Source organism: Rutilus rutilus, assembly GCF_951802725.1.
Source record: "Rutilus rutilus genome assembly, chromosome: 20".
In the NCBI taxonomy this organism is placed as follows: domain Eukaryota; kingdom Metazoa; phylum Chordata; class Actinopteri; order Cypriniformes; family Leuciscidae; genus Rutilus; species Rutilus rutilus.
Genome location: NC_140225.1, coordinates 32,998,787 through 33,026,064, shown reverse-complemented (window position 1 = coordinate 33,026,064; position 27,278 = coordinate 32,998,787). Strand labels below are relative to the sequence as shown.

General features: G+C 36.6%; 1 protein-coding gene across 1 annotated transcript in view; it reads left to right on the top strand.

Moving 5' to 3' along the window:
- Window positions 1-27,278, top strand: part of fam83b (family with sequence similarity 83 member B) — a 44,739-nt gene that overhangs the window by 4,793 nt on the left and 12,668 nt on the right. The window contains exon 2 of the mRNA XM_084391450.1: window positions 2,903-3,395. Coding sequence (XP_084247576.1) covers window positions 2,949-3,395 — 447 coding nt within the window. The 5' untranslated portion in view covers window positions 2,903-2,948. The remainder of the gene's footprint in view (window positions 1-2,902; window positions 3,396-27,278) is intronic.

The window sequence follows — 27,278 nt, the reverse complement described above, 5'->3', positions numbered from 1 at the left end:
TGGCAGAAACAAGGATATGGGTCACTTTTAAAAGATATAGTCAATAGATGTAGAATCAAGACCTGCAGTGTAAATGCGTCCCATGTCTTTAAAGGCACATCGTATATACAGCTCACAAGTGTGATGGTATTGATGCGTGGGATCCATCATTTCACACCAAATAAGTGAGGAGAAATAACATGTTCAAACAAGCAGTCACTGCAATGAAACAAACCATGAATGCCACAGAGCTGGGACAAGTGGCAGGACCTCAATCTCAAAGCTACAGTATATATTGGGTTGTATAATAAAACTTGTACAAGCCAGTGATGAATGTCCTTCGAGGGTCTAATTGGAGGCATTTGAACAAAGAGTGGTGCAGTGATGATATTTTTTTATAAGGCCAACCCGTAAGTTTGCATCACCCTGGTTCCCTTGACTATCACTTAATAGCATTTTTCCATTGGCTTTTGGATTATAGCAGAAAACAAGCTCCGTGACCAACAAAAGTTTATGATTCTCACTCAAGGCTTCCGACAACTCTTTCAGCCTTTATTTAAAAATTCTAGAAAGTTTGAACAGGCATTTCACCAAATCCTTCTTTTTTTTTTCTTCCGCAAGACACTTGCAGTTTATTTATTTATTTATTTATTTATTTTTGCAGTTGAACAATCAGATAACAAATAATGATACACTTGAACATTCATAACAATGAAATGACAGTGGATGAACAAAAAAATAAAATGAAGACAATAGATACATTTTAAGTAGTCCTACAAAGAAAAAAAACATATTAATCCAATTACACTTCGCTTAAAATTTCATATAATTTCAAAAATGACACTTTTTAGTAGTTAAAGTCACACAAAAATTATATAATTTGGGTACTTTTAGAGAAAACTTACACTTATGAATAAAATATTTTGCTAATAAAATAAATATGTTTCCAATATATTCTATTTTATGATTACAATGAGAAAAATAACAAATTACATCACCCAATACAAATTCAATATCTAATTTTAGTTTTGAAACAAGGAGTTTTGACAAATCCAACCAAAATTCTTTAACAAGGGAGCAATTAAAAAACAGATGATCAATTGACTCAATACTACTTTTACAGAAATTACAATTCAAGTTACCATTACCAAATTTAGATGTGAGTTCGTTGGTGGGATAAATATTATGTAAAATTCTTAAGTGTAGTTCTTTCACCTTGTTGGGGATACAAAATTTGTAAGGTAAAAGCCATGCTTTTTTCCAATTAATATTATCTATCAAAGAATTCCCAAAAAATTTCCCCCTCGGGGTAATTCGTTTTCTTGACTGAAACACATTTCTTAAAATTTTATTATTACATTTTGGGTCGTAAATACTCTTATCTTCAATCATAAATTTCTGTTCACTCTTTACAATCTCTTCAAATGATAAATGACATTTCATTAGATGAACAAGTCCATTTGGTATAGCTTTTACCATTGTAAGAAATTCCTTATGAATAACCGGGAAATTATGTTTAGACATGAAATCCTAATAAGAGTAAACATTCCCTTGTGGATCTAACAAATCACAAAGATAATCAATACCTTTTTCATGCCAATTCTTAAGAAAAAATCGACTTGTTCTTAGCAAGTATAGTTTCATTGTTCCATAGCTTAACTTTATGTGGAGAAAAACTGTGAACAAAGCAAAGTTTTCATGCCAAAAGAGCCTGTTCGTGGAATTTAGAAAGCTTTATAGGAAGCTTAGAAGGAGAAAAATTACAGGTGAGCAAAAACTTAAGCCCTCCCACTTTTTTATAGATATTATGTGGGATAAAATACCAAATAGACTCTGGCGAATTGACACAACTCTTTACCCAATTCAATTTAAAAGTATTATTAACATAAAAAAAAAAATCAAGCATTTCAAAACCTCCCTCAGCTTTTTTACCACATAAAACCTGTTTCTTCAGATGCTGATGTTTGTTTTTCCCAAAAAAACTTAAACAATAAACTATTAATCTGTTTACAGGTATTCTCATGGACAAATAATGAAAAGGATGGATAAATAAAGCGAGCTAGACCTTCAGCTTTTATTAAAAGAACTCTACCAAGAAAAGATAAATCTCTTTGAAGCCAATTGTTAAATATTAATTTAGCTTTTTTAATGTTAGGGAGAAAATTCATATCTTGTCTAAGAGATATGAATACCAAGATATTTCACACTATCTTTAATGGGTATATTATTCATAGAAATGTCATGAGATTCAAATAAACAAAGAATTTCACATTTAGGAATATTTAAATTTAGACCAGAAGCCTCTGAGAATGCATTAATTGTTTCAAGAGCCTTACCAACCTGATTTGTATTCTCTAAAAACAGGGTTGTATCATCTGCAAGTTGTGAAATTTTGATCTCACGGTCAAAAATGGAATTTCACCAAATCCTCATTTAACCCAAAACCTGTTGGCGATGTAACCGGAAGTCAAGTCAAGTCACCTTTATTTATATAGCGCTTTTTACAATACAGATTGTTTCAAAGCAGCTTTACAGAAATAACAGAAAAATAATGCAACAAAGTTTGTTTCCAGAAGAAAATAGCATCACAGTCCAGCTTAAGTAAGTTCAGTGATGGTTCATTTTTGTTGTAAAATTTTTATTAATTTAGGAAGTGCTAAAATGCATCTCGTTTCTGGCTTTTGCCCTACAAAAGTATGTTATCCTGCAGCACTCTGTAAGTGGCTGAAACCAAAAACCTAATAATGTGCAAAGCTTGGAAAACCAGGCCTTAATAGCAAAGATGAAAAAGCTAGAAAAAAGTTCCAATTTATATTGCAACAAAATATATATGCAAGATGCAATTATACATGCCCTAGATGATTTGTTATATTATTGATGTACAGAATTTTCCCAGATGAACATGATGTGTGTTGTTTCTTAGGTGGCGAAGGCTGTACGGCGTTTGTGGGATCCAAATCAACACCGTGATGGAATCCGAATTATCACTGCTGTCCTCCTCAAAGGGAGAGTTCAAGGCAGAAGATTTCATACAGCCGCATTACAAGGAAGCGTATCGGTTAGCCATCGACTGCCTAGTCAAAGAGGGAGAAGTTTCTTATCAAAATTTCATCAAAGAGGAAGGCATTTGCAGTTTCCTCTCAGAGGAGGAAATCAAGCACATTACACAGAGCGCGGTACAGCCGCCCACAAGCAACCACTCAGAAGAAGTGGACTGTCCGCAGGCCGACACGTCCTCCACGGGTACATACTGGCCCACACACTCAGACACTGACCCGCCAAACCTGGAGTTAGGCTGGCCAGAAGTCCCGCACCGAAGGCTTGAGACCAGCATTGACCTGCTCTTCCACCCGCCGAGGCAGAACAGCCCCACTATCAAGGAAGTGATCCGCAAACAAATACAGGATGCCAGGCAGGTAATGTTGATAAAACAGCATGCTGAAAAGGGTGTAAATAAACGCCTCTTCAAAACCAGTCCTTCAGATCATGTGCTTTTGAGCTGCACTCAGAGTTAAGAAACACATAAGCAGGCATGGGGCCCTATTTTATCGATCTAAGCGCATGGTTTAAAGCGCACACGTGCACTTAAGGTGATGATACACAGGGCAACTTTTTGAGCAATGTTGCTGGGCAATCGGATGAGACACAGGGCCCACGACCGATCTAAATTATCCAGATAGAAATTTATTGACCATTTTCAAAAGGAAAGTGCCCAAGAAACAATTGCTCGGCAAGATTGCCCATTTATGTACTAGGGCTGTCACTTTACGTTCAAAAATCGATTGCACAATCGATCGGACCAACCAACACAAGTTTCGAAACCGAAAATGGGGAATCGATTTTAACGGCCTTCTCTCGGAGCGTGTCCAGCTCATCACGATACGCTCACAGCGAACGCGCGTCACACAGCAACTACAGGCTCTGACAAACACACATAACAGCAAATTATACTTCTGCATAATGTGTCTCTTTTTACTACAAAAATGTGAATTCTGCCGGTATTCAGACAGTCTCAGGCATACAGATACAGATTTGGGCTACGGTCTACAGTCGCCTACGTAGACGAAATTTGTTTGACATTTCTAACCGTAAACTCAGCCATGTTGAAGCCTGCAGTGATGTTGTTCATTGATGTTATGGCAGTCCACTCTGCTTATTGTTTTTCGAGAATGTTGCACTCCTGTTTGTCATTGTGCACGAAGATTCACGGCAATAAATCATCAGAAGTATTGCTGACTTGTGCGCGTCTCAAGCGCCCTCTTTACGTTCGTCCTAATGCCTGTTAGTTGTCCGTGGATTTGCCTTTATTTGGCGTTTAAAATGGAAACATCTTTAGACATGGAAAATCGATTTTACAATCGATTCAATGAACACTTATGTCTAAATTTTTTTTTTTCACAAAAGTGACAGCCCTATTATGTACACAATAATAATCTTTTACATTTTAATCCTGTATGTGTTGTGGACCCGCCTATAGGCGCACATTACTAATGCGCTCTTTAAATAACCAAAAAAAATTAATAAATGTCAGTTCCTCATAATAGCAATGCTCCAACAATGCGCCTGAACACACACTCGTTCTCAGACCAGCAGCCCATGGGCACAAATGCATTTGCTATTTAAACAATGTGGCGCAGGACGTGAAAATGAAAACTGCGTCGGGCTGAAACTAGCAGAAAACACTTGTGTCGCGCGTATGATAGGGTCCATAGCGTAGAAATGCTCCACACTTCAGTTGTTGCCTTAAAGCGCTACCTGTTCTGGGGTGCATTTCTCTAAAGCATCGTGAGCTAAGTTGATCGTAGAGATCATTGTTGCCAATGGTTCTACGATTTACTTCGGCTTGCGATGCTTTTGAGAAACGCAGCCCTGGGGTGGTGTGTTTCCCAAAAGCATTGTCAGGTATGGTCCATGGTCGCAAGTTCTGTCGTTATCAGCAGTTCAACGAATCTGTGTTTCCCAAAACTATAGTTTCAACGAACATTCACAAACAGCATCAACACAGTTGTGTGTTTGGAGTGACAGCTCTCGACCTGCGGTTAGAAGCAGAGTTACTTGTTTTTTATGAAATGTGGACTCAAATCCTTATCTTGAGCCAAATAAGCAAACTGACATTCAGAAACATCTGTATCTTTTATTTAGAATAAATAAACAAAACGCCAACGGTTTCGGGAAACAGTCGTGACTAGCTAGTTGATTTCTTCAGCTATGCACCATGGTAGTAAAGCAGCAAGTTACGTTGTTGTATGGGAAATACACCCCTGTTTGGTAATTGAAAGGCTGGGGGTTCAAGGCCCACAAGAGCTGATCCATGCCCGTAACAAAGCACTTAACCTCAGGTTGCTCCAGGGACAATGTTTCAGAAGCTGTAAGATATACATCACTATCAAAGATGGTGCAGGATGTTGAGAAAGTCACTCTTTGGAAAATTCGTTTCACTGTCACCGTGTTGAGTGTGTGATTAATAAATGAACAAATCTTTGAAAGGCTGTATAGAGTGCACAGCCATATGTTGGATGTCTGTCCCATTCATTTTCTTTATAGAGAAATGGATTTTTAGAAATATTGTTTAAACAATATTTTTAAACAAAATTGTTTCAAGAAAGGCCTGCCATGAGCTCTAAGGCTTAAGCGATAAAATATGCGTCTAGAAGCCACAAGCCAGTGTTTATTTTGCAAATTCTAGTGAAGAGCTACACTACCCACAATCCTGAAGCAAAAACTGATCTCAAACAACATATATATTTGAATAGCATTTTACAGTATAGCTATAATCAATGACTTAAAGTGTAATTTTGCCACTTTGTATTGTTACAATGTAGGTGGTATATGTAAATGAACAATGTTTACTCATTCTCCATGTTATCTGGGCCGAGAAATTCATGTTTATCTTTCGACAGCTCCAGGGCTTTCATGAAAACTACAGTTCTCGTACCCGGTAACAATACAAGTCGACACCATTATGACCAAAAGTTTACTAAGAAGTATTTACTACTAAATCAAGGCGGTGTTTGATTCTGGTAAACATATCCATAGCAGACTGCATGGCAACATGCCCAGTGCATTATGGGTGTTGACGGTTTCCTACCTATTTGACAAAAAGGAAGACAACAGCCTTTTTCTCTGTGTTCTCTGATCAGCACTGATAAAAAAAATAAAAAAATAAAAAAAAGTTTCACCTTTCTACTGTATAGGCAGACAAGTTTTATTGAAAGCCCATTTTGCCAGCGGTGAAGTACCACTTTAAAGTTGTATATTGTGTTAATGTTTGTTATTTGATTACATAATTCATACTGCTTCATGGAGTGAGTGGTTCATTCACTCATAAAAAAAAAATTAAGTACAAAAAAAGTGTTTTTCTGAAAATACTTTTTTGCTTTATGTTCAGAAAAAATAAATGGAGAAACCGATCCAGTGTAGCTAACAAAGGGGGACACCACTAAATAAAAAAGCTAAATGTAAAAATTTTTAACCATTAGGCTGATCATAACAATTCACGGAATATGTTAGGTTAAATAGTTTATCTCAAATAAAGTCTCTTGCCATCATCTGGATAGTGAGTTTTTTCATCTGGCTGTTTTTCTTCAGGGCCTAACAGTAACAGATCAAGGCAACATGAGCAAAGCTCTTTTAAATGCAGAGATAACGTACGTCTTTGATCTACACGGGAATCACCTATCATATGGACATTTAGCCTAGCAGACAGCTTCTACCTTGAAAGTAAAGTAAATTTTTCCCTAAAGATATGTCTTTCTAAATAAATACTGGTATGCTACATGAAAACATCAGGCTCTCAGAGTACTCTGTGGCTGAAATAAAATCAAGTATTACATACATTGTTTTCTAAATTTAAAGAAAAATAATAACTTACCTTTAGTGCAATGTGCCATTATTTTATATATGACAAGCATATTTATTTCATGCCGACTTTAATGCAGATTTGATTTTTTTTTCTAAAGAAAAGAAAGAAAAGGAAGACCTGAGTATAAATAAACTACATTGACTTATCATGGTTCAATATTAGTTATTTTAATTACTGTATTAACATGCACACATTCAGAAGAGGACTAAAATAAAGTGCTGTTTTTATGGTAACGATCATTGTAAAGATTTACGGTAATGAGCGCTGAGGTTTGAGTGTGATTAATTGTCATGAAAATAATGGCACAATGCAAACAAATTATTATTTCTTATTTCTTTCTTTTTTAATTTGGGTTTGATTTAAAGCCTTAAGTTCTGTATTTGAATTAGGGATGTGTATTCCCAAGAATCTGGCGATACGATACCTATCATGATACAGGGGTTACGATAAAGTATATTGTGATTTATTGTGATAAGAAAGGGGATATTTTGAGATGTTTCTTGGTCTAAATTTAGAAAAACTATCAGAAAGAAAACACCACCATATGCATAAAAACTGAGTTTTTCTGGATTTTCAGTAATATCACTAATCACTATTTTGTGCAATCTAAGTAAAGTAAAGGGGGAAATAGTTTTAAAACACTATATTGTAAGGGGTTATACAGTCTAGGACCCTAGGACCAGATGTTTGACAGAAGGAAAAGTTTTACTGAAGATAGTTTGCAGTTTCATCAGCAGAAGTTCAGCTTCAAGACTCACACAGGAGTTCATAGGCCGCCCCGCTTACAGTTACAAAGATCAGAGCAGTTATACCCTTCACCACACGCACACACACACACACACACACACACACACACACACACACACACACACACAGCAGTTATACCCTTCACCACCTCTTGCCAAGGAAAAGCATTCTTTCATATGCACACACACACACACACACACACACACACACACACACACCAGTTATACCCTTGACCAAGGTCTAAGCTACATCCTTGCTTCAGGCTGCAGTTTCTGATTGGCTAAGAAATAGATAAACATAGTCATTTTCCACACATATACAGATAGACTGAAGCATATCTGCAACGATTATGCGGCTGACACTCGAACCCTGAAGTTAGGCACGTCGTGACCTTCCAGGTCTCAGATCTGCATTGCTGGGCACCAACATATCCAGAACAACAACTCAGTCAATCTCCAATAATGCCAGTGGTTCCTTAACCTTTAACCAAGAAGACTAACACACACACACACACACACACACCGACACACAGCTTTTCCAAGTTTGGATTTGGCCAGGCTCTAACTATAAACAGGAGAGTCCTCTCAAAACATCAAGAGAATACGTTCTTTCTCTCAAGGAGAGGAACACTTTAGTCTAACTGGAAAGTAAGCCTTTAACAAAGAAATGACCCCTTAAACTATTGGCTTCAATGACCGCTATGTTTCAGAAGACCTTTCTCAAACACAAAAGCTGGGCTAAATAAGCAAGCACTGTTACTGCATTCAGATATCAAATACAGACATTAAAGAACACATGAAAAGAACATTTCAGTGATCACACTGGTAACTTCTATAACAAAGTAAAATCTCTAGAGAAGTCATTCAACTCATTTGATATTTAGAAGGAAAAATATGAATACCTTGATTATAATCACTCATTATATATACATTGAAGCAGCAGTGGATTCCAATCCCCCCAATATATACAACTCTGTAAAGCTGCTTGCTCTAAAGCATCAACATCTGTTGTATAAAGTGCTGTATAAAAAAGCACACCTTCACTGGAGCGCTTGAATTGGAGAGCTTGTATATCCACATCACTATGATCTGGTCTTGCTGATGTTTTCTCAGCGCTGTCATTTTTGTTGTGGGTTTATTTTATTATTTAGAGGAAAGCGTGCAGTTTATATTTGTATATTGAAACGCCACTCTCAGCAGCGTGGATAAATGATCTCTCAGATTCAATGCATTTCCTCAGTAGCTATTGGATTTTGTCATGGCTTATTTTGCAATCAACACTTGTCAATCTCCTTAGTGGTTTCTTTATAGTGGCAGCCAAAATGAGTCCAGACTTCAGCTGTGAACACGGCGAAAACCGAACACAAAGCCACTGACACAAATCTTGCTTGGATGTAAGCTAATAAATAAATAGATACAGTGTTTTTGAGAATCGAAATCAACAAAAATAATATCGCAATATTCACGAGTATCGATATTTTCTTTCACCCCTACCCTGAATATAATTTTTAATGAGTCCATAATCTTTGCATCAATTATTTTGTATAAAGAAAGCCCTGATGAGACCAGCATTGTTGTCTGTCAGAGAATTGAACCTCTCATGAGTATAGGAAAAGTGCCAACCATTTTCCCTGCCCTGCCTGTCTGTATACTTCAAGAATCCCTCGTAGTCACAGAACAGACTGTAGATTGATTTCCTTTAAATCACAGTTTTAGAAACCAGCCCCACACGTGTTGAACTCTTGCTAATGATGTGATAAGGTCACGTAGGCTACATCACTTTCTCCCTCAGGCATCAGTCATGTACAAATAGTCTTTCGCCAGCAACAGTGGCTGCTTAACCATGCTGAACAAACACAGAACAAACAATGAAGTTGTGCAATATGCAATGCTGAAATGATCGCTCCCTTTGCAGGTGATGACACAGGAGTGCCAGAAACATCAAGGTGTGTCCATGAGAAACCAGCTTACCACAAAAAAACAACAAAAAAATAGAAACATTTTGTCATGCAAAGAAAGCTCTGCTACGGGGTGTGGAGCTCATTAGTTATGAGTGAGAATGCAACGTGTTCCATCTGAGCAATGCAGTATTTTTTTGTGTTTTGATTATGAGAGATGATTAAAGCTGTCTAAGAGCTTCTGTTGAACATGGCACACTGAGGGACTGAGATAGATGTGATTGAGAACAATATCGTCAGCATGGGATCTCATCAATACAGCGCTGACTAACCTTTATGGTCTACAAGGAATGGCAAACAAGGAAGTGATCATTTAGTAAGTAAGTGTAACGTAGGCCAGTAAGAGCTGTGCGTGTAAACCTCACTCCCCCGGTGTCACACACTGGAGACACCGGTTCGAATCCCTTATTCGTTGTTAATGTTCATTTCAACATTTACTAATACATTATGAAAAAATAAAAAGTTGTATCTGCTAAGTAAGGGATAATCCATGTGCCTTAAACTATTTTCCACCAATAAAATAATAACGGCTCTAAAAGGATTTCTGTTGGTATAACTTAAATTTGTTGTAGACGAAATTAAATGTTCTCAAAAATCTTAGCATATTATGTATCACTTTTCAACAAATCATTTCCAGTGCAGAGCCAGACACAAAAGGCGATCTCTTGGGAGACATGGATTTATCAAACCAATTTCAGTGTGTCGAATGAACTGCCTTGTGTGGTCCTGGCGCTCTGATTACATGCATTCTCTAGAGTAATGAAACACTTGACGGATGTATACAGTATCTTCTCAGGGTGTGTTTGGGGAGCGTGTTCTCATCTAGGGTGCCAAATGATATCAATTGATATACTAGCCTCTGCCAAGCCAAGATTCAAGTAAACTAAAGGCGGTTTCATCATAGAATGTAACATGCAACCGAATATATCAGCAGCACATCAGCACTATGTTCAGTGAAGCTCCCAGGAGTTTTACTAACTTCTTCAGTAAAAGAGCGCAAACAGGTGTGAGAAATGACATTTTCTTGGAAGCTTCCTAAATCACTGTAATTGCCATAATACATGTGTACTTGTATTTCCAAGTGCTGTGTTGTGTGGACACTTTACTTGTACGCGTGTGTTTTCAGAATAAAGGCATTTTAAAAGCCGTATATTATAGCTTTGATTGTGCCTGGTAGTAATGATGCCCTTTCTGTATTTCAATGCCTCATGAAGAAGTAAATTAGAAAGGCTGAACGGCTCCTTCGGGATGAGAGGAGACACTTTGAATAAGAATGTCTGAGCCATAAATTAAAAGTACATGTAGAAAAACACATGGGTTATTCTAATGTCTAAGTAAACAGGATATCCTTTGGTTGAAAATGAGCAAAATTCAGGCCTTTGCCTCATTTCAGCCATGCGCAATTCTAAAACTCCATGCAGTTTCTTGGGGAGGAATCAGAGTGAAATAGCCTTACTACATCTGTCGATTTCAGCAAATCTGAAGATAGCTCACATTATTACAGATTTCGGGAAGCTGCGATTAAATCGTGGGATCCCAAGACAAAAATTCACATGCTACTCCTTCCTGGCTTCTCCCGCTGCTTGCTCCGCTCTGGTTCCTGTGGTCTTTCTAGCCTGGCTCCGCCCTCCTACGTACTTCCACTCAATTTTCATTTTCCTTCAGTCCTCCGTCTGGGTTTGAGGTATATTCATGGGTTTTCTCCGGCCAAATTTTTACTATTTTTACCGGTCCAATCAGCGAACAGAGGGAGTGGCTGAGAACGATGACGTTGAGGTTGTGCGCTAGTTTGAGTTGTAGGGTTACGTCACAACCAAACGTTAGCGATTGATTATGGCAGATCCAGTCAATGGAGAGTGGCCAGACTCTCTGTACAAATGAAATGTACGAGAGTCTGGTAGGACCAGGCTATGGTCTTCCCTCATTGCCCTGTGTTCTCCACCTCAATACCCCTCCTAGGCACATAGTCGCTCCTGCTTGATTTGGTGGACATGTAAGGGATTTCTGAGTTTGGATTTGCTTTTGTCTTGTGTGTCTTGCTTGTGTTCATTTCATATTGGTTTTTCACGAGTTCTAGTTCTGTTTCCTGGGTTTGTTTTGCTTTCTATGGTTTCTTGTTAATTGTATTGTCACACGCAGCTGTTGTTCATTTCTTTGATTGGTTTTGTTTGTATTTAAAGTCACCATGAATTTTTTGGCTAATATGTTCTCCTTACTGTTTTCTAAGCTAGTGTGTTCCAAAACAATGACAAAATGCATATTTAGAAAATGGAAACGTTCAAAACGTAGTCTCTCACTTCCGTCATCAATGGTTTTGATTACGTCACCCCGCACTTCAACTTCTCATTAAATTTTCTGTCCAATCAAAAGCTCTCTAGAGTCCCATGCAAAAGGTGATGTTCAAGCTAAATTTATTACATTATAATAATTATACAGCATTCTGTTCGAGTGTTGCATCTGCAGAGTTGGAGTGGATTCATCTCTGAAGTCTCGCAAGTTAGAAGAAACTAACGCAAGTTTTTGGAAAGAATGTAGAAATGTGGTACGCATTATTGTAAATAATCGAGTCAAGGTAGATTAAGGTCATCACGCAGTAGCTTGGGCATAGAGTGCTCAGGTTGTTCAGATTGAGATCTGTATCTTATGAGATATATGAGATATTAACTGTATCTTTTGAACCAAAGTCTAATTCTATTAAGTTGTTTGTATATTAGTTTTGCAGGCCTGTGTTATTTTGTATTTTATTTGACACATATTTATACTTCCATTGAGAAATTGTGAATAATGAGTTCATTCTGCATTGCCTAATCAATACATTGAGTGAATCTGATCCATGACTCTGGCTTCTTTACCCCTCTCTAGTTACTGGACATTAATTGTGTAAATACTCCTCTAGGGTGATTTAGAACCGTAATAAGCACATTATACAGCCTATAATACAGTATCGCCCCCTACATTAAAAACAGATGCTGAAGCTGCGGCTGAAATCGGCCACTTGTTCAAACATTTACTAGGCCTATTTTCTACATGGTGAATAGTACATAGTGCACTACAACGATTCAGACAGTGTAAATATGGCACATAGTGCACTATATAGGGGATTGGGAACGATTCAGACAGTGTAATAATAATAATAATAATAATAATAATACATTTTATTTATATTGCACTTTTCTTATACCCAAAATGCTACAACATGTACAGTAGATAAAAAAAAAAACACAACAACAACAACAACAGGTACAATATACAGAATAAATAGAATACATTATTACTGTACATAGGTACAGAATACAATATACATCCAGTGTCTCCAATTAAGACAAACACTATCTTAAAAATATGGATTTTAACTGTTTCTTAAAACTACTTAATATTGGGGCATTCCTAACAGTTAAAGGAAGTGCATTCCACAACCTAGGGGCTGCCACAGAGAAGGCTCTTTCACCCATAGTTTTAGTCTGCAAGAAGGCTGTTTAAGGCTAAAAGAGTTGGCGGAGCGGAGAGATCGAGAGGGCATATATAGCGTAATTAAATCACATATATATGATGTGCAGTTCCTTGTACAGCTTTATATGTTAAAATAAGAGTTTTAAAATCAATGCGGGCATGGACTGGAAGCCAATGCAGGTCTAAGCACCCCAGAGATATGCTGACGAGGAGTATGTGTAAGAACATGTGCAGCTGAGTTCTGTATGTGTTGCAGGCACTTAACCCTCTGGGGTCTGAGCTGTTTTCTGGGCCCTGGAGGTGTTCTGACATGCTCTGACATTTGTGCTTATTTCTGTTACTTGTGACATTTTCATGGCTAAAGTCTGATTACACTGTATTCAGCACAAACTCTGCTACAATAATATATCAGCAGCATGTATGTAAAAGTTTGTAGTTTTTAGATAATGACATTTATGCGTGGTTTGTGAAAATACAAAAAAAAATTGTCACTGAAATAAGGTCATGAAACCCATACTGATTATTTCTTCACAAGACTTTTGAAAATTGTATCACGTAGCCTAGAATATTTGCTCCAAAACTATGTGAAAATCACCCTGACTGCTCATTCAGAGAAGACAATATATTGATTTAAAATTTCTAAGACGTGTTTTGTGTGAAAAAGCAATATGCGAAGGGGCGTAATCACCTCATTAATATGCAAGCTTTTCACACCTGAGAAAGACAAAGACACTCCCTAATGGCCCTATTAGGAGCTAACAGGCCCTGTCATTCTGAGCAACCTTTCACAAAGAATGAGGAGATTTAAAAAAGAATGGCTTTTTGATTGGATTTATTTACAACACAACATAATCCAAATATACACAACAAATGACAAAAAAGCACTTATTGAAAACAATGATCTAAAGACAGAGACCTTTCTGCCATTCCTAAAAACATTGTACATAACCTTTCATTTCCAAGGTGTTTGATTTTCACTTTACCATGTTCATGTACAGAGACTCATGTCAGTGGCATCTGGTCCCTGAAAAAAAAAAAAAGTGAACATACTGATATCAAGAGAAATAGGGAATATAGTTCTAAAATGTATTGGGAATAAATTTTAGATTTTTCTGGTTCAAATTGCTTTTTAAAATTCACAGAATACACACACACACACACACACTAATGTTTCCAACAATATATAATATAATGAACACCAGGTTTGTTGTGCCTTGTAAGCAGTAGGCTATGCACAGTGCGTTTCAAACGCTATCGCGCTCCAAATATGTTACATTCAAACGCGATCGCGCTCCAAATATGATACATTCAAACACGATCACGCTCCAAATATGATACATTCAAAACCAGAGCTCGCTCCAAAATATGAAATATTATGGTTACCATATTATACATATCTACGTTTGAGCAGATATCCACAAACACAGTAACAGTAAACACGGGTCTAAATATTATAATATTCACCATATATCTAGCAACAGTTCAACTGCAATGTGAAATATATGCAACAATAACAAACTAATATGTAAGAATTTCTTACCTTACATCTTTCTTGTCTTCAAATCGCGTTCTTCTTCTTCTGAGGTAAAGCCAATGTAAGCTCACGGCACGTCTTTCAAACTCGACGAAAAGCAGAGACTTGTGAAGTTTGTTGGTGCTTTGTTTTTGAAGTAATGAGCGCATTCGCGTTCCATGTGGAGATTTGCATGTGAATGTCTTTTGCGCGAGTAGGCGTGGTCAAATTAAAAAATAATTAGGAAGCGTTTGAGAAGCTGGACATCTTGTTGGTTTTATACAAATTACTTAAATATAGAATATTTGTTTTCAGTTTGAATCCGATCATTTAAAAGTACACTTAAATGTTTATAAAGGTATATGGCTCATAAATGTGTGACAAGTATTCGCTGAGTTTTGTTTCAGTTTATAGACGTGCTCAAGAAAAAAAAGTTCACCGCGACGGGGAGGCAGAAAGCACTGTATTGGGCCAAGGACAGACCCCTGAGGAACACCATGACATACCTGTCCGACGTTAGATTTATTGTTTTCTAAAACAACAAACTGGGTACTTTAAACCACTCCAACACTGTCTCCGAAATACCAAGCCAAGTCTCGAGTCTCTCAATCAGTATAGAGTGACACACCGTGTCAAAGGCTGCACTCAAATATAACAGCACCAAGATAGTAAAGGCACCAGAGTCAGCAGAGACAAGGAGATAGTTCATAACTCGGACCAAGGCAGTCTCAGTACTATGTCCTGATCGAAACCCAGATTGAAAAGGTTCTAAAAGCTCGTTCAAGGACAAGTGAGAATGAAGTTGTGACACGACAACATGTTCCAAAACCTTCGCCAAAAAAGGAAGATTATATATAGGCCTGTAGTTAGACCGATCAGACACATCACACCCAGGCTTTTTAAGAACTGGTGCGATGGCAGCAACCTTAAGGGCTTGGGGAACAAGTCCAGTAATAAGGGAAGCGTTAACAATGTTCAAAATGAGAGGACTGATAGATGACAGACAATATTTGAGGACATGATTTGGAATAGGGTCCAGAGTACAGGTAGTAGAATTCATCGCACTAGCGGCGCCAGGATTTTGATTGTAGGTGGGCCCCCAGAAAACTGGATGGGCCAGTTAAAATAAAACTGAAAAAAAAAAAAAAAAAAAAAAAAACGGGTTCCCCTTCATCTCCGTTTCAGCGCTTTTCTGCGGCACTGAGGACAGTGAGCATACCTGAGCCTTCCTGAATTTAATGCGTAATTAGCATAGGTTTAAAAAAAAATTTAAACAGGAATTTTTTTGTAGCTTTTTTTAATACAATTACAGTTTCATTTAATTTATTGTTTAATAAAATTATAGGCCTATTATTTTTAGTTTATTAACAGCAACAACAGCTGTAAAGATGAAGTTGACGATCGCCATCTCCGTAGTGAACGCGCCTATAGAGAGAAATGCACATCATGGATTACATAACCAGAGAGTAGCCTATTTCTTTTCGTTTTAAATTGTTAAAAAGACATTTCAAGCTTTCTTAAGATATATTTCATGTCTGTGAGGCATATGCTGAGTTTCGTTAAGCTAGGATGAGCGCTCCTGTTCACGAGCAATGCAAGTGACCGCGCAGGCGCCTCCATGATTATGTTGTCTGCTATATTTAAATCCAGGCAATTGGTTGATAAAAAATTTATTAAAATTAAGATACAATTTATACAAAACGAAATTCACTTAAAAAAAGGGTTTTCTACAAAACAAACCTTAATTAAGTGGTCAAAATCATGTCTGACCCGCTCCATGTCTCTCGATATTGCGCATCCTATCTTACTCGTAACTTTTCATAATCAACATAAATGAAAAAATAACATTATAATATTTTAACAAATATGAAACTAAATGAGCTTATTTAATGGCTACAACACATATAGTAGGCCTACAGACTCTCTATTTGTACAAATTGCTGCACATTCATTTTATTCTGAATTTTGCACACTAAGTTGAAAGGCATTTGTTTGTGCATGCATGTAAACATATCTGCAACATTTATCAAGTTCACTGATAATTATGCGTGCATTTAATAATTACTATCTTAATGAAGAATGTAACAAGGACGAAGCATGTAAACTGCATTGTTTGTTTAGAATGGAATGGATCGCAAATAGATCCGAATGAAGAAACGTACAAAACCATAGTAGAAAATGGGTGGGCACGGACCTAAAATGGTAGCGCTGCGGCTGATTCATCGTCATAATTAATTTAGAAATGTAATCAATGGTGACAGTTTTAAAACTAGAAAACCAATTTAGCGGATGTTACCGGCCTCAGACCTAGGGGATATCTGGGCTGCCAGTAAAGGACACACAGGCAGTGAAGCACTGTGTATCTGTGAAAACACTGTGAAATAATAAAGAGACAGACAAAATGAGTGTCGTTCCTTTGGCGCGTCAGTTTACCTCTGAGATCATAAAACTTTAGTAACTGTAAACACTTCTTGAGTTACATACATATTATGTGGAAAGAAGAGTGCGTACAGAATAAATCAATAAAGATTCACATAAATGTCACTCTCATTACTCACATAACTAGAAAGATGACACGTGTCACTTAAACACACAGAATGCATAAACTAAAACCCAACGCCATTTTACATACACCACTTCACCCTGATTGCCTCGTGTCACTCATTAAGCGTGTGCGCAAAGCACTCAAAATGGCGATTGAATTGTTAATGCACAGATATACTCAACTACTCAATTAAAACACAAAAATAACAAGCAACCTCGCACTGCCAATGCACTCTAACATCACAACAATGCTGTATAACTTAATACTTTTGAATGCATTTACTAAACAATAAATCGTTTGCATTTGAGACCCTCGATTTAATTCAATTTGTATAAAAAACATTAGAACGTGAAAAAGTTACTCAAAACACTTCACACTTACGTTGCTAAACCTTCCTATAGTCATGGGAACAATCAGAAGAATGTTTAAAGTGCATATTATTTTACCTGTGAAAGACAGACAAAATGAGTGTGGTTCTTCTTCTTCTTCTTCTTCTTCTCAAGTTTAATGGCGGTTGGCAAACCAAACTTAAATGGTGCATTCCCGCCACCTACTGGATTGGAGTGTGGATAACGTTATGGTAGTACTGACCTAAATCCTATTACTTAAATGAGTGTCTTTTAAAAAATGAAATACTTCTTCATATATTTTAAATTGCTTTGGGCCATTACCTAATAATGCTTTGATAGAAAAAACTTCCATTTCCATTTCTCTTAATGCTTGAAATAATTTAAATCTTTCTCTTGCATAAGCCTCACATTTTAATAATACATGTTCTACTGTTTCCATATTTTCGGAACTACATTTGTCACAATACCCAGTCTGGTGTTTCCCAATCCTGACCAGACTTTGATTTAGTAGACAATGGCCAATGCGCATTCTTGAAATTATAACATCCTTCCTCCTATTTCCAAAGTTTCTTCTTTCAAAACCAACTGTTCCTTGAATTTTGTATAAATGTCGACCCTTATTTCCACTGTCCCACTCCTTCTGCCATTTCTTCCTAATTTCCTTTGCTATTATACTTTTTATCTCAGTCTTACTCAATCCAATTTTAATATCAACTTCTTGAAATTTTATGGCCTGTTTGGCTAAACTATCCACCTCTTCATTTCCTGCCACCCCCATATGAGCTGGTATCCAAAGAAAATGAGTAATGATTCCCAATTGTCTGATTCTAAAAAGACTTTGTAATATTTCATAAATTAAGTCCTGTCTAGCTGTAGAAATACCACTTGCTAGACTTTCAATTGCAGATAAAGAGTCTGTGCATATAACTGATCTGATTGGCTGAACTTCTTCGACCCACTGTAATGCTAATATAATTGCTACTAATTCTGATGTAAATACTGAAATGTGATCTGATGTTCTTTTCAAAATGTTGACTTTAAATTGAGGTATAAATACTGCTGCAGATGTTGTACCAGAATCTGGATCTTTTGAGCCATCAGTATATATCTGGATGGCACTATAATATCTATGATCTATGTAATCTTGTACCTTTACGCTATCCAAGATATTCTCCTCATTTTGTTTATCTTTGTGTAACTAAATGAGTGTGGTTCTTTTGGCGCGTCAGTTTACTTCTGAGATCGCACCGGGAAAAAGCTAGTCTCTAGTGTGCTTCACAGGAGCGCTCAAGCACCATCCGCTGGCGTGGCGGTGAACTGATTCTGAACTATTGGTGTTCACATTAAAAAAAAAAATAGGGAGGTATTGGTTTTCAATTAATTATTGAATAAACATTTTAACACCCTTTACACGGACAATTTAAGGGACGAATCTCAAGAGGTGCACACAGAGAGACAGAAGAAATAGACTGATACATATTCGAATTTTTTTTAAGCAAAGACTTTTCAGAAATGTATTCCACTGCTGCACAGAGGAACAAATAAGTGAATTGGTAGGTTTAAGGAGTTTGCTGATTACCTTAAACATCTTATTTGGATTTGCAGTACCATCATTAATGACTTGAGAGTAGTATTTCGTTCTTGCTATTTTGAGGGCATCGCTGTACTGAACCAAATGCTCATCGTACATACGTTTATGGACAGTGAGACCTGTTTTTTTACATTGTCGTTCCAGCTGCCTGTTCTTAGCTTTAAGAGCCCTAAACTCAATAGTAAACCAGGGTGATGATTTCGTAAATGACACAATACGTTCCTTCCTGGGGGCCAGCACATCTAAAGTTAATGATAAAATTAAGTTATATTGATCAACAGTATATTACCTGTAGGAATATCATTGATCATGCATGAAAACTGATTAAGATTTCTAAAACTAATAACCCTCTTTTGTAGTTTTTGTAGAGGAACAGATAAATTGAAACTCAAGAGCTTATGTCACTAATGCACAAATCTTTGCCTTCAAGCTGATTGATATCAGCACCAGCTGTACACACCAAATCAAGTGTATGACCTTTTCTATGAGTAAGAAAGTTAACGTGTTGAATCATGTTAAAACAATTCAGAATCTCCATAAAATTGGCAGTCTGATTACAACTAGGATTTTCAACATGAATGTTAATATCTCCAATAAGAATCATAGATGGACAAAGGGAATTATTTAGAGTCATTTTGTTGGTGCCAAGTTTCAGAAATACAGAAGAAATCAAGTTTTTTGTCCAAGATGATGTCATAGAGTAAATCAGTCTTTTTGTTTAATGATTGTTCTTTGAGGTGCGTGAACCTGAATTCAGGACATACTTTGTCAGAGTGTATAGTAGACACTTGTGGATAGCATAAGTTCGCAGGGCAAACACCACGAGAGATATTTTGTTTAATATCAGTACACGTGGGACGGGAACATAAGACCTTATATCAGTCCCTGTGATGTTAAAGTTCCGCTGTGATCCCCTATAAACATATTTAGACCGACGTAGAAGGTGAAGTGATCGTAAAGTTTCATGGACACGTATGTTGAGCAACAATGGTGTTTCTGGCAGAAAATACCTCTGAAAAGACCTCCACCGGAAATTATGCGTGAAATAAGTGTAAATATGCTTTCCATTGGAGGAATGAAGTGGTAACCCTTTCTTTTACAGTCCCCTAATTACTAGGTATTTACCTGGTAAATATATGGTAAGTTATAGTTGGTTATTGGTAATTACCACAGGTAACAAGTATGTAAATGCAGAGAAACTACAAACTAATTACTAGGTATTTACCTGGTAAATATATGGTAAGTTTTAGTTGGTTATTGGTAATTACCACAGGTAACAAGTATGTAAATGCAGAGAAACTACTAAGTATTTACCTGGTAAGCATTTGGTAAATTATAGTATTTTAGTGTGTAATTACTTAAGGTGATTAGTATGCAATTACAGAGAAACTACCAGGGAAAAAAACACCACTGTTAAATATCAACTCAACAAAGTACTGTGTACTTGTTACCTGTTTAGGTTGGTAATAACTCCGATTTAATTGTGTACTTCCTCAGAATGTAGGCAGACTATTTTTAGAAACACCTCCAGTATTACCCATCAATTCAAGTTAGGTTTGTAGTTATCCTAGTTGGTAACAGTCCATGTTTATTTATTATTATCTTGAAATTAAGACGTAGTTTCCAATAAATTACCTTGTCTTACATAGTTGTTGTTCATTGCTACACCCATTTATAGAGGGTTTGTCAAATAATTTACCTTACACTTACCTGGTAACTACCCCGCAGGAACAGTTTTCCCTAATGTCATGGCACATCTTAAATACTGGGTATGTTCTTGCAGATGTTTTTACAATTTACTCAGTAAGTAAAGTGTAACTGTACTGTAAAATGAAGCCTTGTTTATTTCCATGGTATTACCGGAATTGTACCATATAACTTGATCATTCCCTTTTCCATATAGTCACAATTTTTTACCTCATTTGTCCTGCAACGTTACCAAGGAAAACATGACAATTTACTCAGTAAGTAAAGTGAAACTGTACTGTAAAATGAAGCCTTGTTTATTTCCATGGTATTACCGGAATTGTACCATATAACTTGATCATTCCCTTTTCCATATAGTCACAATTTTTTTACCTCATATGTCCTGCAACGTTACCAAGGAAAACATGACAATTTACTCAGTAAGTAAAGTGAAACTGTACTGTAAAATGAAGCCTTGTTTATTTCCATGGTATTACCGGAATTGTACCATATAACTTGATCATTCCCTTTTCCATATAGTCACAATTTTTTTACCTCATATGTCCTGCAACGTTACCAAGGAAAACATGACAATTTACTCAGTAAGTAAAGTGAAACTGTACTGTAAAATGAAGCCTTGTTTATTTCCATGGTATTACCAGACTCTTACCACATCCTTTGCTACTGCTTAAACATTTTTGAAATCACAAACTTTTACCGTGTGTTCTGCAACTTAACTAAAACATTCCAGCCTGGTCTCATTGTTAATACGTAGTATTAACACGTAATTTTCAAAGATAGAAAACTACATAGGCTACTACAGTTATGAAGAAAAACAACATACGTGTAATCACAATAATTTATTTATTGTGAAAATGTCAAAACCGGTACCAAAAGTCGTTCACATGACGATGTGTTGCAGTCACAGTCCTCTCTTTCAGTATATAATAGTTTTGAATGAGGTACAGAGCAGAATTTAAGTTATCAATCCATGAAAATGTTAATCCGGCTTCGCTCTGTGTGAAGGCGCGCGCTTCTCCATTTCAAATATAGTTTACCGACTGAAATACGGCATGTCGCAATCTGTGACGAACATAGACCAACAGGCGAGAGCCAATGAGCGTTTGATATCACTGCCGTAAAACATGTCGTAACGCTTCTTGAGGGCGCAATTTTTGAATTTGAATTCATCAACGAGCGCGGGTCCGCGGGATATGACAGTTACAGACTGCGCTGTTGTTAAAGCCTGTGGAATGGAGATGAAGATCACTCACTGGATAAAGGGCTGAATTTGGATCTCTTTCTTGCAAACGTATGGATTCTAAAGATTTGGATTATATCAAGTAGGCTATAATAAAATTGATGTCTTTTGTGAATTTATGTTGGGTTTTGGTGTATTATTGTTCTATTGGAGAAAACGCATTTTGTGTCTCACTGTAAATAAACTAAATATTAAAATGGTTAAACGATTAAATAATGTACTTTTAAGGTTTTAAAGTGTATTCTTGTTTAACTGCATGTATGCTAATCCTCCGAAACGAGTTTGCAGCAGAAGGCACGAACAGAGCGAAATGTTATTAGTCTATTTCTTGAGTAAACTGCATAAATGCGACTGAAAACGTAATTAAGACATTTGAATGCAATAGAGTCAAAACATTAATGCCACGATTTTAATATGCATAAATAAGAATGCGTAGAAATACGTACGTCGGTATAGAGTTGTTCATACGTAAATAATTTATGTTTTTGTGCTGTTATGCAAACATTTTACGTTTTAGTGCTGTAAATACTATACGTTTCTGTGTGTATAAAACGTAAGTAAATGTACGTATGGTAGAATTACACTTTACGTAAAAATACACACGTATTCTCATGAGATCACGTTGAACATTCTCAGTAAGTAAAGTGAAACTGGAACGTTACTGTAAAAGGAAACCTTTTTTTTTTTTCATGGAATTACTGGGATCTTACCCTATAATCTGTAATAGCTACAGTTACGTAGCTATAACAGATTATAGGGTAAGATCCCAGTAATTCCATGGAAATAAAAAGGCTTCCTTTTACAGTACAGTTTCACTTTACTTACTGAGTAAATTGTCATGTTTTCCTTGGTAATGTTGCAGGACATACGAGGTAAAAAATTGTGACTATATGGAAAAGGGGAATGATCAGGTTATATGGTACAATTCTGGTTATACCATGGAAATAAACAAGGCTTCATTTTACAGTACAGTTACACTTTACTTACCAAGTAAATTGTCATGTTTTCCTTGGTAACGTTGCAGGACATACTAGGAAAACAAATAAATAAAAATGTGACTATGGAAAAGGGAATGATATGGTACAATTCCGGTAATACCATGGAAATAAACAAGGCTTCATTTTACAGTACAGTTACACTTTACTTACTGAGTAAATTGTCATGTTTTCCTTGGTAACATTGCAGGACATACTAGGAAAACAAATAAATAAAAATGTGACTATGGAAAAGGGAATGATGGTACAATTCCGGTAATACCATGGAAATAAACAAGGCTTCATTTTACAGTACAGTTACACTTTACTTACTGAGTAAATTGTCATGTTTTCCTTGGTAACGTTGCAGGACATATGAGGTAAAAAAAATTGTGACCATATGGAAAAGGGGAATGATCAGGTTATATGGTACAATTCCGGTAATACCATGGAAATAAACAAGGCTTCATTTTACAGTACAGTTACACTTTACTTACCAAGTAAATTGTCATGTTTTCCTTGGTAACGTTGCAGGACATACTAGGAAAACAAATAAATAAAAATGTGACTATGGAAAAGGGAATGATATGGTACAATTCCGGTAATACCATGGAAATAAACAAGGCTTCATTTTACAGTACAGTTTCACTTTACTTACTGAGTAAATTGTCATGTTTTCCTTGGTAACGTTGCAGGACATATGAGGTAAAAAAATTGTGACTATATGGAAAAGGGAATGATCAAGTTATATGGTACAATTCCGGTAATACCATGGAAATAAACAAGGCTTCATTTTACAGTGCAGTTGCACTTTACTTACTGAGTAAATTGTCATGTTTTCCTTGGTAACGTTGCAGGACAAATGAGGTAAAAAATTGTGACTATATGGAAAAGGGAATGATCCAGTTATATGGTACAATTCCGGTAATACCATGGAAATAAACAAGGCTTAATTTTACAGTACAGTTACACTTTACTTACTGAGTAAATTGTAAAAACATCTGCAAGAACATACCCAGTATTTAAGATGTGCCATGGCATTAGGGAAAACTGTTCCTGCGGGGTAGTTACCAGGTAAGTGTAAGGTAAATTATTTGATAAACCCTCTATAAATGGGTGTAGCAATGAACAACAACTATGTAAGACAAGGTAATTTATTGGAAACTACGTCTTAATTTCAAGATAGTAATAAATAAACATGGACTGTTACCAACATAACCCTAGGATAACTACAAACCTAACTTGAATTGATGGGTAATACTGGAGGTGTTTCTAAAAATAGTCTGCCTACATTCTGAGGAAGTACACAATTAAATCGGAGTTATTACCAACCTAAACAGGTAACAAGTACACAGGACTTTGTTGAGTTGATATTTAACAGTGGTGTTTTTTTCCCTGGTAGTTTCTCTGTAATTGCATACTAATCACCTTAAGTAATTACACACTAAAATACTATAATTTACCATATGCTTACCAGGTAAATACTTAGTAGTTAGTTTGTAGTTTCTCTGCATTTACATACTTGTTACCTGTGGTAATTACCAATAACCAACTATAACTTACCATATATTTACCAGGTAAATACCTAGTAATTAGTTTGTAGTTTCTCTGCATTTACATACTTGTTACCTGTGGTAATTACCAATAACCAACTATAACATACCATATATTTACCAGGTAAATACCTAGTAATTAGGGGACTGTAAAAGAAAGGGTTACCAATGAAGTCTGGTTTGTCGTTAATGTCACGTGAACCTCTGCAGCTCCGGTCCAGAGACACGACACACAGAGCGGATCATGTGATCGAGTCAATGCAGAACAGAAAGCGTATCAGACCCGTTTGAGTTCTGCACATAATCCTGTATTTTAAAGCGATATGGAGGAGATTAGGAGGAGAAACGGTTAGAGATTAGGAGGAAACTGCAGCTTTAACGAACTCAACGGCTCTGGCCGAGCTGTAATATAAACAAAACGCTATAGGCTATTTTTAAAAAAGGGGAGGAGCTGTTCGAAATGCCCCGCCCTGTCTTCCTGTTTCAGTGGAAATTACGTCAACACATGAATAATGCTGCATGTTTCAAGGCACTCCACTGGCTCTGTATTTCTTTCTACAGTTGTAATAGTTGTTTTTTCAACCCCCATTGCAAATCAGGTTTATTAGCAAAATTTACAGACTTTCAGCTTTTTGCAATGAACAAATCAAACAAAAGTAATTGAAATAGCTCAACACAACAAATGTTTCAAGTGGTTTCCCCAAATTCAACTGAAAATGCAACTTTTAATGACTTCTGCCATCTCATAATTATTCAACCCCTTAATGGCAAACATCTCTAGTACTTAGTAGAACAGCCTTTTAGTGTTCTGACCTGCTGCAAACGAGTTGTATAACCAGACAGCAGCTTCTGGCAGCGTTTCTGAGGAATCTCAGCCCATTCCTCGTGAGCAATGGCATCCAGTTCAGTAATATTCTTGGGTTTGCGTGCTGCAACCGGCGCCTTCAAATCCCACCAGAGATTTTCTATGGGGTTCAAGTCAGGTGACTGTGATCCCACTGTAGAATCCTCCAGAACTTCTTCTGAAACCAAGGTGGAATTTGAGGTATGCTTAAGATCATTTTCCTGTTGGAAGGTCCAATGACGCCCAATCTTCAGCATCCTCACTGACGGCAGGACGTTTTCTCCTAGGTTTCCTGATACTTCAATAAATCCATCTGCTCTTCCACACACTGCAGGTTTCCAGTGCCGGAGGATGTAAAGCAGCCCCAGAGCATCACGAGCCCCACCATACTTAACTGTAGACAGAGTGTTCTTTTCAGCATATGCTTCATTTTTCTTCCTCCAGACATACCACTGATCCATAGGGCCAGAAATTTCCAGTTTTGTTTATCACTCCACAGAACAGAATCCCAAAACTGATTTTGAGCGCTTTTCTGTGCTTTTGGGTCAGTTGTGGTGTTCATCTTGGAGTTATAGCATGGAAACCGCATGCATTTAGTACGCACCTTACTGTGCAAGCTGAAACCTCAGTGCCTGTTGTCACCAAGACTTGCTTCAGGTCTTTTACAGTCACTCTAGGTTTTGTTTAACCTGCCTTCTCAGAAATGTGGTTGCAGATGTTGATAGCTTCCTTTTTCTGCCCTGTCAGGGTAGTGTAACCACTGTTCCTTTAACTTTTGAACTTGATAACTATATGTCCAACGGTGTCTCTAGGAACATTTAGTGCCTTCGCTATCTTTTTGTATCCTGTTTCTTGTTTATGCTAATCTGATTTTGATCAGGGGGTTGAATAATTTTGATTACAACTGTAACTGCTCTGAATAGATCCTGCTCATCTTGTCTCGTTTTCAACCATGCTGACAGTATTTGAATATATCAATGTTTGTTTTGCTAACTTATAGCATATGTGTCCACACTTTATATTAACTACTTACATCATACAATAATTGTTAGGTTCAGTGGTTTTATTGTGTTGATGTTGTATTGAAAAATAATTGTGCTGCTATTGAGCTGGATACAGGTAAGGTTAGGACTGGTTTGCTGGTTTGGGTAGGTTTAAGGTTGGGTTATATTATAAGGGATGGTTATATTATAAGGGAAGGTCAACAGTCTAGTTATAGATGTATTTACATAAATGAATTACAGCTGTAATTACAAGTAGGTATGTTTGAAATATTAGCACAATGTAAAAACATGTACAGTTTGTACCTAATAAGTGCACTGTATCAAATGATTAATTTAAATGTTTGTACATTCGGTTACAGTTTAATACATTTAAGTACTGAGTAATATCAACAACATACTTACAATAGGGTTAGGATTAGGGTTTGGTTTAGGTTGCATGTAGTTATGTATAATAAAGTACAAAATGAAATGAAGGTTGGCAGGATCTAGATGCAGCAGCTACTTTTAATTAGAAATAAACTCAAATCTTTACAAAAACACTCAAGAGCATGAACAAAACAACCAACATAGTAATGGCGATAGCAGGCAACTAGACAGGACTAAACACAGGGCTTTAATACACAGCAAACAGAGGAACTAATGAGACTATTTAACGGGACACTGGGCAGAACAATCTCAATCAGTAACCAAGGAGACAGACAAGCAGGGGATGGAGGAAGACTGAACTCTCTAACAAACTGACAGCAAAACATAAAAACAAACTCAGCATGTGACAAAGATAAAGTGTTTATATACGTAGTAGTTAAAGACAAAATAAAGTGGGACTGCATGTGTATTGTTATACAGTATTAGTAATAAGAATCTAATGAGAATGAACAGAGTACAATTCTTAAAGCATTTTAATTTCTTTCTGTCAACTTTCATTCTGTTGTGTTTTTAGTTTCATTTTCAAGGACTTTTAG